Raw genomic sequence first — 16,441 nt, 5'->3', positions numbered from 1 at the left:
TTATTGCGTGCCATCATATTTTTTGAACCTGACTTATAGCACATATTTACGGCTATACTCGGACACTACATTAAATTCAACAGGTGGTTACGTCAGGGGAAATTCCAAGAATACCTCTTTTTTTTTTTGCTTACATTTGAGTGGAGACCAAAGCCAAGTGTCATATCATCTAACCCGAGCCGACGATAAAAAGTAAATCCCCCCCATCTGAAACCATTTGAACTGAACGGATTTAAAACAAATGATTTTGTGCTGGTGAGTTAGGGTTACGCTAAGAGTCAGCGCCACGCTAAAAAACGAGTGAAATACGTTGGAGCCGTTTTGAGTCTGGGGAAGCCCTCCAAATGGCGACAAAGCAATTTCAAGAGGGCCTTTACATTTGTGAGTGCCTGGCCGCCTGCAGTGTGTTGGCGAAAAAGCTTTTAGAGACAGCGGGCGGCGCGTCTCCACCTGGAGCTTTTGTCGGGGTCAAGCCAAGCGCTGCTGTTTTGACTGTCAGCCTGGCTGCTGCAATCCTCGCCGGCTGCTCTGACACAGAGCAGAGCAGAGCAGAGCAGAGCAGCCACCCCCTGTTAAAGCCAAGCCGCCGCTGTGAAATCATTAGAGCCCCGGCCGAGCGGCGAGCGGACCACCGTGGGCACGCACCACCCGCAGGACAAGGATGCCAATGCGGCCAATTTGACCGGATTGTCAAACATGGATATTCCTGTTTTTGCTGATCTTCTAAAAATGATGTCAACACTCATATTGCTTTGTGGCAGGAAATATAAACAAAGCGTTGAGCATGAAGATACGCATGAGCAAAATTTTGCTCAATTAGTATTATAGTCTCAGTGTTTTGGATTTTTGTGTGTGAGCTTGGATTGAGTTTTTGCTAAAACAAACCTTTACTTTAAACTCATATTCCAATTTTAGGATTTTAAAAATAAGATGACAAAACTTGAGTTCTATCATTTCAAGTGAAACTCTTTTTTTTTTTTGTAAATACATTTGTGTACTTTGTTGTCAATTTTTAGGTTTTTTACAAAGAAAGAAAATTTGTTTTGCTTTAGGGTTGATTTTTTTTTTTCATAATAATCCATTCATGGCTTGTTACAAACTGCCAATTGCGCGCACTTATTTGTCGATTTGAAAGCGATTTTTGATTCCCTGACTGCCCTGTAGAGGTGCTGTTGATTCACCCTGCACTCATTTGCCATATATGGAAGAAAATGAAATCGAATGAGAAAAAATAAAATCACAAATAACACAAACACGGAATTAATCGAATAGATTTGACAAGATGCTGATCCCTGCCTGGTGTATATTTGAAGATAAATCAAGCGTAGCTGTAAAGTTTTACATTCCTGCTAATGAGCGCAAACAAAAGTAAAAAAAAAAAGCCAAGAAGTTGCTTACAGAGTGTCACGGTGCGTCTTTTCCTTTTCTCCATCTCCTCAGTGTCACCTTCCTGCGCCATCCCAGACGTCCGTCTCTTATCTTTATTGGCTGCGGACGGGCAGCATTACAGCAGGGGGGGGGGTCCTGCGGGATCACAGAAAAAGGCCACAGCGGGACAAAATTAATATCTATGCGTAAGAAGAGACAATCGGGGATAGTCTGCCGGGTTGGGCCTGGCCCGGCCTGGCCTAGGTGCGAGCTAGCTCGAGTGGAGTGGAGTGGATGCAGTAAAAGTAAACGGTGCGCTAAAGCTGCCGGATCAGCAGCAGTTCAAAAAGTTTCTCAAGGACAGCTTGAGAGCAGTCAATCATGATTCCGTCCGTCTAAGGGAAGGCGTGCTTGTACGGATTCGGGCCTTTTTGTTGCTGTTGTTGTTGTTGTGGGAAATGGCTATAATAAAATAAAACAAAATAAAATAAGAAAATGCTATTATGGTTTAGATTACAAATATAACATTTGAAGGTTGTTTTTTTTGGACATTTATAATACAAGTGAAATCCGCGAAGTAGGGTCACCCTCTCATCTGTACAATTTTGGTGTCAATAAATGCATAGGAAAGCATTTAAGTGCATATTTTATTATTACAACATTAAATAATTGTTTCAAACATGTAAATAATACATGAATAGTATATATAACCTGCAGAACATTTTGTATAAATATTGAAAATATAAATATTATACGTGTGAGCGTGAAACATGTTAACAAGAAGTACTGGGCAGGCTAACGAATTAGCGGAAAGATGCTAATTCGCGATTGTGCTAACACACGAAAACGGATCTCTAAAGGAATGTAAACCAACATTTGGAGCAATACTACGTTGTCCTAAAGGTGAGACCCATGTGATCGTTCGTTTCTCGTTAGGAGACCCACTTACATCGTCAAAGACTGCTGCACCACTGTAACCGACATTACGTACGCGAACGTGAAACAGGAAGTGGTATCGGCTGAAAACGGCCTTCAAAGTAAGGCGGCACCCACCCTCAAATCAAAGAACGGCTGAGTAACATGCAGAATTCCTAACCCATACTGTAAATATATTTTCACAACAGCTTTTATTATTTTTAACCATTTTTTAATAACAAGGTACAAGTCTACATACTGTAAGTATGTTTTTAGAACTCTTTCATTATTATAACAATTTTTCTATAACAAGGTACAACACTGTAAATATGTTTTTAGAACTCTTGTTATTAAAAAAAAAATATAAGAAGGTATAAGTGTACGCACTGCAATTGTGTGGGCACTCCCTACCTTCTGCTGGCGTGTGGGCAACTTTCGTGCCATAATTCCTCAATTTAGAAGTTTGATTTGGAATTTCAGTTCTTTTGGAGAGAAAAAAAACAATGTACCGCAATGTAGTGAAACCGCGATAAACTGTTTTACTGGATTACTGTATCTGTTTGCGTGTTTATGGAACAAAAAAATATTTGGGGACATAATGCTAACTTGGCTCCAATTGTATCATGACATGCATTTTGAAATCCTACATTATTGTACACGAACTACAAAAGAGACGGACGGACGGCTGAGTGTTGACTAAAAACGTTTGTGACATTTTCAGCTAGCGTCGTCCATTGTGACTTTCTGGACATCTGGATGAGCCAGCCGCTTTTCTCCTGGGTGGTTGACTCGCCCGCCCGCAACCGTCAAAGCGGCGCCACCGCTCGTCTCCGCAAACTCGACTCGCCCCGTCTTAACTAATGTAATGGCGACATTGGGACGGAAACTTGACCTTTTGGTTTTTTTTTAACTTCTGAGGGATAGCATCGGCGTGACGTGACCTCCGCTTTTTCCCGGAACGACGAGCGAGCCACTGCCGTGCCCTGCCGTGCCGTGCCGTTCCTAATTGAAACCGTTGGGTCGAATTAGCCTAGCGTGCCGTATTGTAGAGCCGTAAACACACTTTGAATCAAGGCTCCGAATTTTTGTTTGTTTGGAGATGTGGAGTTGAGGGTAAGCACTATGAAAATCGGCGTCTCGCGAAAAGTAGACGTGACGACACAAGCAATTACGCCGGGAATTCATAACACGGACAAGATGGCTGCTTGCGGCCTAGTTGGGTCATTTCCCATGGCGCCAAATGGCCACTCAACCCTTTCAGCACCTCCATTGTCTGATATCAAATCCAAAAAGAACATTAAGAGAACTTTGTTGTTTTTGGTGGTTGGACTGAATTGACGCAATAGAATTAAGAATTCAAGATTGAAAGAAGCGATTCGGGGAAAGAGGGCGAGATGCTTTGGGGCTAGAGGCTTGGATTTCATGCCTGCGTAGTGGACGTCTTAATCAACAGTGTCAGGTTTGCTTTCTGGAGGCCGCATGGACTTCTTCAGGCTGACAGCAAGTCGGCCGGCCAAGTCACCAAAAACTTTTCAATCGCAACGTTCACACGGACATTTCAAGAGGAAGGGTGCAACTAAAGCATTTGTGTCCAAATATCGGCATAAAATGTAGTCGGAAATTTTAGTTGTACAATTCTCCAGTTCAGATCAAAATGGTCACATTTGAAAAACATTGCTACGTGTGAAAATAAAGGAATGCAGTGACAAAACGTATTATTATTATTACTATTGTATTTCCTATACATAATGTTTAATTAAATAAAACGTCTGCAAATTTAAAAACTTTTGTTGCAATTTTTCTAAAATATATTCCTATTACATATATTTATTTTTCCTTTGCCCATGACATATAGTGTTTAACAAAATATATGCCGCTACAAATTTCCTTTTTATTGTTTTTACTCATATATTTTTTTCCATTTTCTTTACTTAATGACAATCAATTAAGAAAAAAGGCAATTACGATTTTTTGAATCACCCAAAAGTTGATTTAAAAAAAAAAAGAGAGAAAGCATTGCACACATCCTCGACAAGAAGTAGTGACAGCTGATTATTTAAAAGAAAAGGCAGCAAAGTGGCGCCGTGTAAACACAGTAAGGAGAGCGAACAGTTTTTATGGAATATGCAGGGAAAAAAAAGAACGAAAGAAACACACCCTGCGTGATTTATGGTTGTATTTAGATAAGCTGCGACCCTAAATGGTTTGAAAATAGCGTCAAGGTCAGGCGATGTAATGGGATCGTGCTGCTGCTGCTGCTGCTGCTGCTGCTGCTGCTGGCTGCTGCTGCTCTTGCTTTTTCGACGCGATGGAGAACGGACGGACGGACGGACGGACGGCAGAGCAGGAGTAGGAGTCAGTGCTCCCTCAAAACTCATCAGGACCTTCACCAAATAATGCATTCATTCAATCATGAGGAAAAAATGAGACGTTACTGTCAATAAACAAAAAATCGAAATTTAACATTTAAGCTTGAGATGATGTTTCAAATTGTTTTTGAATGAAATGATAAAGCAAAACTGATGTTTTCAAATATGTCTGACTTTGAAAAGGCTGAATGAACGAAATGCATTTCATCATCAGATCCAAAAGACGTTGACGTCACTGCAGAGGCGCGTCGAGAAGCTGCCAAACAAACCCCTCCCTCCCTCCCTCCCTCCCTCCCTCCCTCCCTCCCTCCCTGCCGCTTTCGTCAACTCTCCACCCCATTGGCCGCCTCCCTCCTGGACGCGCATTGCTTTATAAACCTGGCGGCCTCGCACCTTCACCCGGGTCAAGTTTCTCTGACCAACCGCTGGGGCCTCACCGGGGAAATTAAATGTGGCGATTTTGTGGAATGATTACTTTCGTTTTGAGTGTGTGTGTTTTTGTCTTTCTTCCCCTCATTTGAAATGCGACATGTTGGACAAATAAATACCTGAGCGGTGAATGACTCGTGGAAGTGGTCGAGAAGCGAGACGTCAACCGAGAGCGGCGGCGACGGCAGCAAGAGCGGCAGCCGGGCCAGGATGAACCTGATCGGGGGCTACCAGCACCATCATCATCACCACCACCACCTCATGCACGAAGCCTTCCCGTTCGTGCAGCGCTGCCACCAGGACGCGCCGCCTTACTTCCAGAGCTGGGTGCTCAACCACGGCGAGGTGCCTCCGGACTTCCAAATCCAGGCGCCTTACCAGGCGGGCGCGGAGCTGACGCCGGCGGCGGCGGCGGCGGCGGCCTCCTCCTCGCAGCACGACCACGCCCGCCTGGATGGCCTGCAGGCGGGCATGGCCAAGCGGCGGGCTTCCGGGCCCAAGAAGGAGCGCCGGCGGACGGAGAGCATCAACACGGCGTTCGCCGAGCTCCGGGAGTGCATCCCCAACGTGCCCGCCGACACCAAACTGTCCAAAATCAAGACGCTGCGTCTGGCCACCAGCTACATCGCCTACCTGATGGACGTGCTGGCCAAGGACTCCGGAGAGACTGAGGGCTTCAAGGCCGAAATTAAGAAATTCGACAATCGGGATCTGAAAAGGAAAAGAGAGATGGTGAGTGTCCGTTCACTTTGCATAATCCACGCCAAAGGAAAATACTCGAAGAGCCACTTCAGTGAAGTGGGGAAATGAGCTGGCTTCAAAGTAAGTTTGCTTTCAATCGGACAATTCGGAACTGGAGTCTGTCAAGAAATGCATTCTTGATTGGGGATGAAAATAAAATAGAAAGAAAGAAAGAAATTAATGGGGGAGGCGAAATTGACGTGGCGTTTCATTTGATGGTCTCTACATTTGCATCTGAAATGAATTGTATTGAATTGCGTCAAAGGGCGTCCGGTGTTCAAAAATCACGAAACCAAATCGTGTAGCTGCTTAAGACCGTTCACTTGAAAATTGGGATCAGAAAATGGACTGGACCTGAACATGTCCCACTTTCGTGGAAATAAGTGTGTTCAATTCGAGTTTGTCAACATTTGAATGATTTGGCAAATATTTCCACGGGAAAAAGGTCTTTTAAAAAGACATTGGAAAATTTGAAATGAAATTGGAACAAATTGGAATCTAAAATGAAAAACAGGCGGAGTGAGTGTGGACGTTTCAATAGTCAATCCTTTTTTTATATTCTGTCGTTGGTAGCGTTTAAACGGAAATTGGGATTCAAGAAACTGATTTACAGTTGGAGTCTGGTAAGTAAAACATAGTTTCAAAACCAGTGATCTAAAAAAGGGGAGAATTTTAAATTCATGGAATTTGAAGTTTATGTTCAGTGAGTGTCGTGACAAAAATGAACATGACACTATGTCAGTCCCGTTTTAATGGACGGTTGCGAATCAATGAATATTGCAGTTCAAAATCCGATACTTATAACAAATCGACTATTTAATCAAATCGAATGAAACTTTTCGCAGCTTTTTAGAAGGTTATCGATAGTTCAACTAGTAATAGCACGATAAGATCTAGAACGGAGGTATTAAAAAAGGAATGGCGTGGAAAAAGCGGATTCACATGTAGAAAAGAATAAGTAGCTATCAATTGAGGTTTGCTTGAAATAAGTGTGGACATTTAAATGCTGTCAAAACAACAAGTACTGTCAATTTAATTGGCTGCTTTGTAAGTTGATGCTTTTTAATGACGCTTTGCTTTAAAATCAACATATTTTGATCTGCTCATTTGACCAACGTGCATTATTGCTTTGTAAGAAGAAAAAAAACAACTGAATTAAATACTTGATTTTTTTTTTTAATACAATACAGTTATCTAAATGTGCTGTGGCGTGAATGCGTTTATTCAGGTGTTGTCTCAGTTCAAGTGTTAAACCAATTGCATGGGCAAATAGACCTACAGCATTTCTACCAAGTGGTAATAATCATAAAAAAACGTTTCATATTTTAGTATACAACATGGGTAATTAGGTCTTTATAAATACAGAAAATTAAACAATAAAGATTATAATTATGATAAATGAGTTTTCTTGTAGCAAACGATTCATACGGGCTGATTAGTCTATATATATATATATATATATTTTAATAATGTAATTTAAAAAAAAAAGGCTAAAAGCTGTAGAACACATTTTTAGTTATCGTGAGATGTTTGTGCGTTTTTTTGTTTTTTTTTTTGGTCATGTCATTACAAATATGTTCTTGTTGTGGTTCGCACAGAACGAAGGTCCTGCACCGGACTCGTTTGGTACCGAGAAGAAGGTGAAGGGTCGGACCGGATGGCCGCAGCAGGTTTGGGCTCTGGAGCTCAACCAATGACACCCCCCCCCCCCCCACACACACACACACATACACTCACACCGCAAATCCACCCTCAAGAAACCCCACAAAACCACTTTTACGGCCATACGTGAATGCATCATTAGTCCGAAAAAAAAGGACCGCTCGTGTTCTCTCCTGCTGTTTTAACAAATGTGGAATATTGTGTTTATCCCTCCCGCCCTCTTGTTGTGTCGCAAAGATCACGGTTTAAGTTATGTATTGGGGCAAATGGTACATTTAAATTATTCTTTTATTTTTGAACTCAAGTTTAAATTGCAACACGTGTACTAGCTGTCTTATTGGTTGAAATGTCATGTGGGTATATTTAGCTGATTATTTGGAGGGTTTTGTTGTTGTTGTGGGGCTTCCCCTTTTGTATTGTGTTGTGTTGTGTTGTGTTTGTACTGGCACATTCTTTTTCTTGGTCTACTGTAGGTCGTTTTGGTGTGCTGATTTTGTTTCAAGGTGACGCAATTTCGTTCAAAATGAGAGCATTGCTGGTATTTTCCACGAAGCCATACTCAGGCAAAATGCGTAAACGTATTGTTTTTGTTGTACAAGAAGAATGACAATCTACCTCAACGTGCTCACTGTCCGCTTGAATAGACGCACTCGAATGTGGTTCACTTTCAACGCAGCTTGATAAACTTGCAAAACACAAGAAAAATAACCATTTCAATTGTCGATCATTATTTGTGCAAAATGTGGATTGGAATGTACATTAGACGTGAAACGATATAATAAATGAATATTATTTTATGACACCCGTTATTTCTTGTGACGTATTTTTCTTTTGGGGGAGTCATCAAATTACTCCCTTAATGTAATGCTAATGTTCCGTAGAAAATGCTCATTTTCTTGATGCATATGCTTGGAATCATCTCTAATCCTAACAGTTCTGAGAAACCAACTCCATTTCGAATGGAACCAGGTCAAACCAAAATGAAGTCAAACTACTCACCCGCTTAATTATTGACCAAGTTTGGCATGCCAAACAGGGAATTTGACTCCGGTTGATCTCAGCCTTTTTTTTTTTTTTGTTTTTTTGCATTTAAGTGACTGACAACATTCAGACAACTACCCACGTTGAAGTGGCTGGCTGGCTGGCGAGAGCAGGATGTTATTGCCCAGTGATGGATGTCTATGAGCGGGACATGGGCGTGTGAGCGCATCAGAGCGAAGCGGCAGCCTGGGGAAAGACGCTGCGCTGCGCTGCACTGCACTGCGCTAGGTCTGCTGGTTTTGGCCTACCGCGCTCTGGAACGCCGTCCGGAGGGGACTAGTTCCAACAGACTGAGACCTGCTTGGGTGAAAGAGAGAGAGAGAGAGCGAGCGAGCGAGAGAAAGAAGGGTCTGCAACTTGCACGTTTCCTGTAAAGAGAGGTATTTATGGAACAAGGGTGTCACCTAGTGGCGACTTGCCGGCACTGCTGGGTTTAAGTGTGACGTGTCAAATTTGCGATCAGACTGACTTCAAGCGTCAGTGTACTTACTTACCTGTCCATGAAGCCTGTAAATGAGGTGCAAGGAATTGTTTGGAGATCAATATTGTCAGCTAACGGGGTGTTTAGCAACTTCTGGAGTTTAGAAGAAAGTTGAATAGATTGAATACTATTTCATTTGTGTACAAAGTTAAACCACCCAGTCACGTATAAGCCTGTACATTTATTTGTTTCATTAGGAGGAGCAATAAGCAGCCATATTTCAATACAAGTGGGGTTTCTAATATGACCACGGTTAATGCAGCTTATGTGTGAAGACAGACAGACAGACGTCCATCAGCTATGTGATGCCAATGAAAACCAACAGCAAAACGGAAAATGAGTCAAAATAAAGTGTGTACAAACACCTTCTTGGTGTGGTAGTTGGACTAAAGCGAAAGGCCTGCTCAACTTTTGTTGTTTAAGAACTACAGCCAAAGAAAAGCTAGCCTTCAGCTATCTAGGATTACAAACAAGCGCATCACATCGCATCGACGATCAACACTCATCACGGGTGCATTTAACCCTCCTGTTTATGCTGCTTTCTTCGGAAAACTAATCATGTTCTCTGGGTCCATTTGACCGTTGCCCCAAATTTTGTTGGGAATTCATAGACAAATATTCAACTGTGACTTTTAGCGCCCTCTGTTGACATTGCGGGTTATGGAGCTTTTCATGGTGCTAAAATTCAGAGATGTTTTTTTAAGCTCCTGATACATTAATAGTGATCAGTTGGGTCAGTTTGACACGTTATCCAATATATTTACGTTAAAAAGGCCAGAAAATTTGACAGTGGGTCAATATGACCCATTCACCAAAAAGTGTCAGCAGTGGGATAGTAGCAAAAAAAAAAAAAGAAAAATGTATTGTAACCACTACGCTTAAAAGTTATTTAAACGGGTCAATTTGACCCGCATCGTTACATGAGTTTTTTCTTTTTTAGCTTTTCACATATAACAATCAACACTAAGCTTTTGGGTGAAGGCTTTTATGTAACACTCCTTATTTGTTTCTAAGGAACCAAAATTGTTCCTAGGTCAATTTGACCCATTATTTGGAAGTTGTTGAAAAAAAAATCCCAATGAGGATTTTTTTTAAGCTAGTTACACGACTCACCATTCCAATGGCGTTGTTGACATACATGAATTAAGCCACGGTATGTAATACTTCTATCGTAAAACCTGCAAAATAACAGGAGGGTTAAAGACTGGGCCAAGAGCTTCTATCTACCGTGTCAGTGCTAGCATTCAGCGTGAACAATTTTTTTACGCAGTGCGCATCTTGGTGGGGAAAAGACGACATGCAAAATGTCAGCAGTCTGGTCCTGGTCCTTAAGTTCAAAACAAAAGGATTTTTGGAAGTACGTTACGTTGACGTTCCCGACGAGGTCAAAGGGGTCGTCGTTCTGTCATTCGGTGAGCCTTTTGGCGGCACACGGTAGGCAAAGTCGACGCGAGTCAGTCCCGGCCGGTGCTTGAGTTGCAAAGGTTTGGGCGGATGCTTGCGACTGTCCTCCCGGGATGTGCTTTTTGGCGGGAGGGTCCGGTTTTTGGCCGTTTGTCCTCGTCTCGTCGCGTCGGCCGCTTGCGTTTTTCTTTCTTTTTTTTTTTTAGTCGAGCGCTTTGCTGCCGCCGCCGTCGCCCTTCTGGTCTAAGCGGCTCTTGCTGCTCTTCACCATGTAAATAAAGTAGGTCAGCGTTTCCTTCTCGTTCACCGGAATGTTCCTGAAGTGACGGCTCACCGTCTGCGGACGCACAGGACACAGGGGATCAAGGACTTGACAGCAGGAAGCACGCGCAGCCGGATCACTTCTTCCATTTTTCTTTGGCTCAACACGCCTCTGTCCCCCAAAACGCCTCCGTCCGGTCCACTTGGTCTATTTCTGCCTTTCTTTAACTTCTATCTATTTAGATGATTGGCCATTAGCAGGTGGGGAGTTGAATGTGCTGCCCGCCGAGAGGTGTTTTTGACATTTGCCTGACAGCGTGCATGCGAGCAACTGCCCTGAGCTTAGCAGGAAAGGAAAAAAAAAAAAAACCCCCGATGAAGTAAACAAACACTCAGTGCTGCTAAGCGCAACGGGGGAGGGACACTGGCACAGCTGTGGCTGGTTGTCAGCCGCCGACTGGCGTGTTATTAATGACGTGCGCGGCTCGTTAAAGCCACGTCCTAGTCTGGGGAAACATTCAACTTGCGGCCGGTGCCATTCATCCGCCATACAGGAGGTTTTCATAAGGCGGCTAACCATCTCCCGGTGAGCAATTACGGCCGAGCGGGAGCCGCGACACCGCGTACGTCAACGACGGCTACAGCGACAAAGGCCTATGGCGAGGGCACCGCGGCGGCTTCGGGTCATAATGAGGCGTTTTAGCACGATGAAAATGAAAAGTGGACCGACGGCAAACCTCACAAGGTCAAGTCAACCGAATTTCAACTCCACCTCATTCACTCCTATTTGGCATCGGGGCGGGCGGATTTGCCGTCGTCAAATGAGCGCTCACCTCGGCTAGCTGGGCCTTGTTGAGGCCGGGCCTGGTCTGCAGCTTGTAGTGTCGCTTGTAGCGCCGCAACGTGTTCACCTGCAGCTGGAACAGGTCCACCTGGGAAGACGGAAGTCAGTCAGTTCCCCAGACCGGAGTCGTCCGACGGCGATCCGGCACCTCGGCTTTGGGAGCGAGCACCTTACCTCTGGCACCTCCACGTCATGGTCCGGGGACTCGCCGCCGTCGTCGCTAGTCTTCCTCTTCCTCTTGTTGCGCACGCTCTGAATGAAATTCTTGTGGAAGTCGCAGATGTACAAGTGGCGCACCTACAGATGAGGAAAAAGAAAAAAAAGAGGGGAAAGTGCAGTTGAGAGTGGCAAATGTGTAACAGAAAGTTTCTCTGCTGACTAAAGTGCACATTAAGCCCATCTGCAGTATATCAGCACTTAGAGAAAAAAAAAAAGGGGGGGGGGGGGGGGCATCCACATACGCCTTTGTGCAGATTCCGCTAACAATCTCACCGAGTGGGAAATCCACACGACAGAAGCATGTGAACTTAGGCAAGACGCTGGAATGTTGCTTTCAAATGTGTCCTGGCGCGACCTTGATTACGTGAGCCAGCGCACGCCATTTCTTTGACATGACTTGGCACACATGATGGAGGGAGGACACGTTTTTAAAGATTGCAGAGTTCGCCAATCCCCTGCCAGGCATGTCATTCTCAAGTCTAGCACGGGACCCGGAATGTTTGATTACGCTTTCCCTAATGTCATGACATGCTAAGAACAGGGAGTGACCATCGGGACCCGTCGGATGGAGGTCTTGTCACGCACGGTCTTTGTAAGAGTAGCGCAATATCCTCGCCGGAATGTTGGACTTAAGGGAACAGCTAAAGCGGCTAACATTAGCACAGATGTCTAAACTCGCTCGTTTAGCAGAGAGCGGCACAAACAACAAAGGCCAATAAAGCTTGCCTTGCCAAAAAGCAGCCAAGCATCATTTGAAAAGACCAAGTCATAGAGTTGAAGACGATCCAAGCGCCGTAGCTTAGCATTAGCTGTCAATCAACCGGTTAACATGTCGCGTGGAGTTGAACGCCGGCCCGCCCGCCGGGCCGCCAGCGAGTAAAAGCAGTCTTTTTCTTCTCCCCTTTTTAATGTCACTCACGCTCTTGTCGATGTCCAGCTTGAGTTTCTTCTGCGAAATGCTCTTCTGGATCCGCTTGCTGAAGGAGGCGTTGCCGGCCGAGCGGCCGCAGCGCTCGCCGTCCTCGATCAAGCAGCAGCTCTGGCCGTAAAGGGGCGGCGCGGGCGGCCCGTCGTGGCTGTCCTCCTCGGTACTGAAGCCATTCATCCTGGAGGGAACCACTTCCTCAACAAAACAATTTCACACACACCACTAAATCCCTTACGAAAGCGCAAGTCCGGTGAGGGGATGAGCTGGTCGGGATCGGGCTGATTTCCCCCAATGAGGACTTTTTAGCGCCGAAATCCTCCGAAGCGAGTCGAAAACATGCTGCTGCTGCTGCGGTTGCTGCTGCTGTCTGTCGCCATTCGAGCAGCCCGACCGCGGCCGGCTAACGTGTACTAGCTCCGGCTAGTTAGCACAAGGTGGAATGGATATTCCGTTGAGCGCCCACGTTTCGCCTGTGACAGCAATCACGACCTACTCCGGGTTGGCTTCAAATAAAACCCAGCGAGCGCCACAAGTTTTTTTGCAAACAAATTGGCGTTTCAATCGTGACAGACAGTCGCGTTTTACGATGGACGTGCTGGAGTGGGGGTAACGGAAGTTTCCCTCCCTCGCCGCAATTGGTCGCTTTTTCGGTTGAGGCGGGTTTAGCGAGGAAACGCCGCATTGTGATTGGCTAGGATGAACGCCAATCATGTCGTGGCACCTCCCTGTGCATATGTCTCCGGTGTTTTCCACACGGCTATTCAAATGTTCGGTCGTGATTAACGCGAGGGACATTCAACGACACATTTGAGTCACTGAGAGCAATTTTCGACCAACCAGACCATAAAACTACTCTGTTAACCGTTTAGGCAGCATTTATTAACACGAAGGCATCAGGCAAGATGCATGCGTTCTGTCTGTTGACATCGTCATGCTAGCATTCCATCGTTGACCTGACAGAGGGCGACAGAGTCTACCAAATGAAAAAGAGCCGCAAAAACGGTCAACATGTTTTGTTGAAACGTTTGCAAAAGCTTTCGTTGATACAGTCACTCGATTTCATATTTACAACTTGAAACAACAACAACAACTACCACGCACTTAGCAAAGTACAATACTGGGATTGAACGTGAAGATTTCTGTCGTCACTTTCAAAGCGCTGATTTCCATGTTCATTAGACGGATACGCAAAGAAGTGCTGTGAGGATGGATTGACTAGAGATGGTAAAGCCAACCATACTAGGTCATATTCATAACATGGAAATAGTTGACATTTCGATGGCTCAAGGTAGGCAGTGGAATGAGCTAGAAATGGATGTTGCACAAAGCAAAATGGCTGACTTCCTGTTTGAATTCTCGACACTCTTTCAAGCGTCCTTTTATGACAAAATGGCCTCTTCAACAACAACACTAGATGGCAGTAGTGTTTCTTATGTGTGCATGTGCCACTTGACCCAGTTGACTCCCCAATTGCAAATCACATCATGAATCCTAAAAGTCACCAGAAAGTCTTGGTGGGGGGGGGGGGGGGGGCGGTCACGGAATCATTTTCTCTTCTTCCTTGGTATTCATATAAACAGAGAAGACCGAATGAGGGTTCATCTGAAGGTCGACCTTAAATCTTGTGCTGACACGAATGTGAAAGCGCCGGCAAATAACGGCGGGCAGTCAAAGCACCACGACGGAATAAATATTTAGGGAAGTGGCAATTTATGAAGCGGTTAAGGCGGACTTCCTGGCCCTGGATTCCATCTGCAGGATGTTTTCAATATGCTTTTTTTTGTCCTGATAAGAAGCAGCGTGGCCCTCCCTCCAAACATGCCGAGCGAGCGTAAATGAAGCTGATTCTTTGTGTAATGCAGTCCGTCAAAAGGAGCGCAGCGGAAAGCAAAATGAGATTTTTCTGGAGGTTAAATGATGAAAAAAAAAAAGAAATTAAAGAAGACAGAACACTCACCATTTGTAGAGCAGAAAGAAAGCAGAGAGAAGAGAAATGAGCGACAAGATGTTGGCGAGATCCATGCAAAACATGGCCGATGACTGTTGAATGCTTTCACGGACTGGTTCGAATGAAACACGACTTCTTCGAAAGGTCAAAAACGATGTTTTCAGCAATGCTCAGATGGCTGGAACACTTTTGTGTGGCCACTTTATTTATGCACCTCATCGAAAACGGTGAAGCATAAATGTACTCATAAATATTTATACATTTATTTATGATACCGATTTTCATTTTTTTTTCTATGACAGTAACAATAATAAAAAAAAAACGTTTCTATCTTATACTATTAAAATCTTAATCTGTCCTGGGAGCACTGACATTCCAAGTGCCATGAAGAAAAATACGCAAAAAAGTGAAGCCTGGGAGTCCCCCGAGGCCAAGTATGCAGTATTTTATTACCATCTGGTGGTCAAACGAGAGCACTGCGACGCGAATCAGGAATCAATCAACTTTTATCGTTGCGCGATATTGCCTGCTGTTTAGGAGAATTTATCTGTGTTGCTATTAGTTGGACAGGCGTGACAATATATTTAGAGCGTAAAGAGGAGCGCACCAGGCGAGGCCTCTTGCGCAACAAATGACGGCCATAAAAAGACGCATCAAGTGATGGATATCAAGATGAATTGCGATATTTGCTCGCTCGTAGCGGCGCCGCACCCCACCGCAGTGAAAACAAACAAAGCGTCACGTGGCTGCCGTGTTACGGGCGGCCAGCTAGCCGGCCGGCCAGCCAGCCAGACAGACAGACAGACAGCCAGCCAGAGAGACAGCCAGACAGCCAGACAGACAGCGCCTTTGCTGTCTTCAACGGTGTGTGTCATCGTCCCTCGCTCGCGTGAACGTTGGCTGGCTACGTGTCTTTATTGGCTACAGTTGAACAGAGAGGAGGCGGAGGGGCGAGGCGGTTCGGGGGGAGCCTGCGGGCGGCCGTCCGTCCGCTCGCAAGGCGAAATGAGCCATTGATTTTGGCCACTCTGTGATAAGGCGCAAGTGGTCGGTGATCAATGACCCAACATGAGCTCGGACACGCTTCGTCCTTCCTTTCAAGTCCGCCAGCCCTCCATCATCGTTTCTCATGAAATGGAATGGAAAGGCACTTCCAAGGCTTTGCGTGTCCATTTTGGACAATGGAGAGAGAGTAATGAATGTCCACCGATCCAATCGTTGGCTTTCAGCGCTCCGTTCTTCCCGACTTAGCTGGATGACTAACGACGATCGCTGTCAACCGTACACGAAGAACACAAATTGCTGCCTGCAAGGGGACTGGGAAATGGGAGATTTCGTTCTGAGTGTTGCGACGGTGCACAGGTCCCAGTGCTCGTTTCCGTTTCCATTTGCTAGTGACTAAAACGCAATTAAGTGGTCAACGACTCAAATGTTTCCCACGTTGCTCGTATCCACATCCACAGTTTGTAATTGGCTCCCACTATGACTTCAATTCTTTTTGTGAGGAAATGTAACAACAGGTTGAGGCCAATTAACTTGAGTCCAATTTAGTATTTGTGTTTACCTTTCACAGTGGAATTGCCATTTTTGCCAAACACACTCACTCCTGATCCTGCAGACGGAAGAAGGGAATGGTAAAAACAAACGTCAAGCGTGCCAAATATGGAGCGGAGCGGGGCGGGGCCAGCCCAGCGACGGGGCTGGTAAATCCCCGGCCGTAACCTCCAGGAAGCAACATCTGGAGCTCAGCTCAGCTCAGCTCAGAGGCGGCAGCAGCGGCGTTACCAATAGCCTTCTGTCCACTTTCTCCTCCCAGCCTCTGATCGATTCT

The 16,441-nt window shown here is 45.1% G+C and overlaps 2 protein-coding genes across 2 annotated transcripts; one reads left to right on the top strand and one right to left on the bottom strand.

The window, feature by feature from the left end:
• The first annotated feature begins 5,291 nt into the window (after positions 1-5,291).
• Positions 5,292-8,293, top strand: LOC125981980 (heart- and neural crest derivatives-expressed protein 1-like). The gene is made up of 2 exons (XM_049742101.1): positions 5,292-5,813; positions 7,421-8,293. The coding sequence occupies exons 1-2, from the start codon at positions 5,292-5,294 to the stop codon at positions 7,517-7,519; spliced, it is 621 nt and encodes a 206-aa protein (XP_049598058.1). The 3' UTR covers positions 7,520-8,293.
• An 874-nt stretch (positions 8,294-9,167) lies between these two features.
• LOC125981981 (histone deacetylase complex subunit SAP30L) lies at positions 9,168-13,290 on the bottom strand. Its single transcript, XM_049742102.2, has 4 exons — positions 12,654-13,290; positions 11,690-11,812; positions 11,505-11,603; positions 9,168-10,747 (listed from the first exon to the last, which is right to left on the bottom strand). Exons 1-4 carry the CDS (start codon positions 12,837-12,839, stop codon positions 10,613-10,615), a joined length of 543 nt encoding a protein of 180 aa, XP_049598059.1. The 5' UTR covers positions 12,840-13,290; the 3' UTR covers positions 9,168-10,612.
• Between the last annotated feature and the right edge of the window lie 3,151 nt (positions 13,291-16,441).

The sequence above is a fragment of the Syngnathus scovelli genome, chromosome 15 (assembly GCF_024217435.2).
Source record: "Syngnathus scovelli strain Florida chromosome 15, RoL_Ssco_1.2, whole genome shotgun sequence".
Lineage (NCBI taxonomy): Eukaryota > Metazoa > Chordata > Actinopteri > Syngnathiformes > Syngnathidae > Syngnathus > Syngnathus scovelli.
Note: the sequence above shows the minus strand (reverse complement) of the source record. Positions and strands in the feature narration are given on the sequence as shown.